Source organism: Fusarium venenatum, assembly GCF_020744135.1.
Source record: "Fusarium venenatum strain MPI-CAGE-CH-0201 chromosome Unknown EDB82scaffold_1, whole genome shotgun sequence".
Lineage (NCBI taxonomy): Eukaryota > Fungi > Ascomycota > Sordariomycetes > Hypocreales > Nectriaceae > Fusarium > Fusarium venenatum.
Genome location: NW_027072129.1, coordinates 2,362,575 through 2,366,659, shown reverse-complemented (window position 1 = coordinate 2,366,659; position 4,085 = coordinate 2,362,575). Strand labels below are relative to the sequence as shown.

At 50.3% G+C, this 4,085-nt stretch overlaps 1 protein-coding gene across 1 annotated transcript; it reads right to left on the bottom strand.

Annotated features, from left to right (window-relative positions):
* Positions 1-1,050: 1,050 nt before the first annotated feature.
* EDB82DRAFT_421285 (uncharacterized protein) lies at positions 1,051-3,330 on the bottom strand (the record flags this gene model as incomplete). The annotated part of the gene is made up of 2 exons (XM_065607594.1): positions 1,051-2,813; positions 2,955-3,330. The coding sequence occupies 2 exons, from the start codon at positions 3,328-3,330 to the stop codon at positions 1,051-1,053; spliced, it is 2,139 nt and encodes a 712-aa protein (XP_065465386.1).
* Between the last annotated feature and the right edge of the window lie 755 nt (positions 3,331-4,085).

Genomic DNA, 4,085 nt, shown 5'->3' with positions numbered 1-4,085 from the left:
CGCCGCTGGCGGCTACAGTCATTGACCAGGGTGAAGGCATCCCAACCAAGCGCCCTGATCCTCACACAGCGACTAACCCTATCTCATCGGGGGTCTGGACAGTTCTCTGCAGAGGGGTGCCGTGGCTGTCTACAAGGGTTTGGGGGATCTTACGCAGCTGCTGCTCTGGGCCTTGTTGAGATCAAATGGTGGCAACGGAATGACACTCTTGAGTGAACCCACACGGAACTAATAAGGCATCGGCGTCACAAAAAAAGAAACAAAGCTTGAATATCATCATCAATTCAAGCTTCGGTTGAATTTACCAGAAGCGTCTAAGTAATATTCCGTTGTCATATAGGGGACTTCCAACCCACTGGTTCTCGTATACACCCGTAATGATCATATCAAAGTAATCGTACAAGGGCCTGTCTATACTTAGATGCTTATAGCCCACAGTAAGGTAGGAACCACAGATCTGGCAGGTCCATAACGGGAAAATGAAACTGCAAGCTTCTACCTATGGATGCTAGCAGGGCTAAATTGGGTGACGAGGCGTCACGCCGTAACCGTTACAATAACAAGCCCACTCTGTGTCGGCCCTGTGCCTGTCCACCAGGGTCCTTTGTGCACCAGATCGACGTACGTCTGGATGTCACTGTAACCTTCGCTCAGAATGATCGCCTTAGTTGGTTCGGTTCACTTTGAGTTCCCTCTCGCTGGAGCGCAAGTCGCGATGAGCCTGATATCGCCAAGATTCTCCGTGTTGGAAAACTGCCACAAGGGCTTCTCGAGTGGCCTCGGTGGTAGTTGGCGCTTGGCGCCAGGGTAGATTGTCGTGGGTATGCCGGGGAAGGTTCCTTGTTTCTCAGCCGGCTGGTTCAGGGTTTCGTGGATATCGTTTGCCCCTTAGACTCGGGGCGAATCGGGTATCCGGCCTATTCTCGTAGATGCTCCTATTTTGAGAATACCAACGGTAGATAGGCCAGTTTGGGGGTTGCGAGCTGTTCTCTGGGGCAGAGAAAGGGCGCAATACCTTGTCGGTGGTCTTTACGAATTGCCTAAACTGATTCAAGCTCCATATCGGTGGCTTCCACTTGCCAGTCTGACAAAACTGTAAGGCACGTTTTGCCCAACGAGTAACCGCAGACTTTCAACTGTTGTGAAAGCAGCAACATCATCAGCCCCGTAGGCGGCAAACCCATTCTTCTCAGCAATCAGTCCCGGATCCGAGCTCTTTCTTCCAGCTCCATCAGCCAGGTCGAGAAAAACTTTTTTGGTATTTGTGATTCCCTTGGGCCCAACCCCTCCGAATGCTCGCAGTAACATGCCAACTAGGTGGCTCTTATCCGAACCAAGCGCCGACACGATGACAAAGGGAGCGCTGTCGTTCTCCACGGATCGGGCACGCTGGAGACTCTCGAGACTGATGAAAGGTTCAATAGGAGGTGCGTTTCGGGCGAGGCTGATTGGTGTGCGGAACCCGACCGTATAGATCTTGGATATCTTGAGTGCTCTCATGGCGAAGAAAACAGGGGCTGCATCGTCCGATGACGAAGCCATAACAACAGCTGAGCGGCCGAAATACGCAGATGGCGCCAGATCGCGTGTGAGCGTACTAAGTATACCCTTCCAACCAGCATTGTCGAACACAAGAGAGGTTGTTGATCCCAGGCAAGACTGGCTATTGAACTCAACCGAATCGCTCTGTCGGTGACGCGGACTTGATGGCATTGAACCGGGTGAAGATGATCTGGACGATGTTCCAGACTGAACCACAATAGTATCTACAACTCCAATAACACGAGCAGCCTCAGTCAGTACTGGACCATTACCTCCGTTTAGACTAGCGAAGAACGGGCTGGTCTTGGTCAACGTATGATGTGGCAGGCCAGGATTGAGATATGCGCCTCCGAAGTGCTTCTGGTTGCACCATGCTTCGATGCTCCTCGGGTTGTTGGGATGCCTTTCAACTACTGCAAATTGATGCGGGAGGCCCAATTCGTTGATACACTTCTCATAAAACGGGGCTTGTGGCGTAGCGCTCCGAGACAATACACTCGTGATTCCATAGATACGCTTCCTTGGTAGCTGACCTAGTAGAGATAGCGCTGCATTGATCTCGGCGGCACTCAACTGTCCAGGAGCCGCGATGAGAGGAAGCAGTGGGTGAGTAATGGGCGTGAAGACAGGGTTCAGAGTCCTCGAGAACTGGCCGACCTCACCCATGTTGACAGCAGAAAAGGGCGGTGCGTTGGGATATTCAGCACGCATTTTGGAGCGAAAATACTCAAGTTCGAAGTTCTCATTGTGTTCATTGATGATAGCAATCATTTTGATGATATCAGCATAAGGTATAGACCTTTCAAATACCTCCTGAGCGTACGCCGATGGCCATCGGAAGGATCCTGAGAAGTCATGGAATGCCGACATGATGCGAGAGTTGCCTCGTTGGTCATACAGCTTCTTGCGTATTTCTTCCGGAAGCCACAGCTCTACATCGATGTACTCTACACCCCACTGAATCGCGCGATATAGGTATTCGTAGTATAGTTCGGGCCTATCCATGGGAAACCTTCCGTTCTCTCTGACACATCGGGTGGTGAAGATGATGGGAAGTTCTGTTCGCTGACGAAGCAGCATGAGTTGCTCAGCAACGTAACTAAGGCTAGGAACTTCTGAGAAACCGCCTTCGCTTAGCGGTTCTCTCAACAGGTCGACCCGAATCTCAACGGCATCAGCACCGACAGTCAGAATATCGATATTGGGCAGAGCGGCGTGGACGTCTGGGAAAGTTGTAGAAATGAAATATGTTCTTGGCTTTGCCATAAGAGCTTCATGACAGTCGATCTGGCCCAGAGTAAAGGAGATAAACCTGGCCAGGTCGCGACGCAGGTAGGACGATTCGGTGTAGAGGAATTCGTAGTCGCAATTGGCAGAGAGGTGCGTGTCGGGGGGCATCCCTAGATTCACACAGTGAGTATTTATGGCAACGACGAGGTCTTGATTCCTTGCAACGACATCTCCTTTTGCTTCGCCTGCTGCGACTCCTACGACAAAGCCAGAATCGTCGGCCGAGACTTTGTCAAAGCCATTCCGTATCCGACATGGCGTTCCAAGCACCTCTGCAAATACCGAAACAATATTGTCTTGGCCTGGTCCAAAGACGATAACCACAATCCTGCTATCTCCTCTCGTTGGAGTGCATCCAAAGGTGCTATCACTAATGGTAGCCGGGCTCGAACTGGCTTCATCGATTTGCATGGCGGTGGGATCGGTAGAGCCGTTCAAGGCAATAGTGGGTGTTGGTGCGGGAAGCGATTCCGCTATCATCGATTGGACGGCAGCCATTTTATGCGATTTCTTTTCTGTGCGACTGTCCTATTCCTTGTTGTCGGTCGGTCGCTAATTCAAATGCACTACCATTTAGAGCATGCGCCTTCGGTGCGCTAATGAAATTCGATTTCTATCGTAGCCTCTGTGTCGTTTTGCGGCATGTAGCCGAGTTCGTCGTCGTCGGCGAAGGAGATTTTATATCTGGCGCAAATAGTTCCAGCCCGTCGTTGCGTGAGATGCGAATATCAGTTGCGTAATTGTTGAAAATTAAAATAGTTCCAATTCTGTATTCAATTCTGAGGAGGAAGAGCAGCGGTGGTCTCTAAATTAATGTTAGGGTCGAAGTACACAACAAATCCGATATTAATGTTGTAGTTGGTGGTAATAAAGCGAGGTGAAGTGCGCGCATGTATTGATTGCGGATCCTGTGGGGATGTTCCGAAGTATGGGGTAAAGTCGAGGTTGGATATGGATAAGAGAAGGAGAAAGGTAGAGGTGAGGGTCTTTTTGGGGGATGTATGAGAATATCGGCCAGGTGAGGCAGATCAAGCAAGTACTACCGACCTATGAAGGGAAAGGGAAATAAGTAGGCAGGTACACACCCCGTGCCTCCCGTATTAAGGCGAGGCGCAGCACAGCGGAAGGAATGGTTCATAAAAGAAAAATCGAGGAAAGAAGAGCAAAACAAAACAGAGCAAAGAGTAGGAAACTGCCAAGTGATGAATATTTGATCAGATGGGATAACGGGTAACTATTGTCTGAGCAGGCCA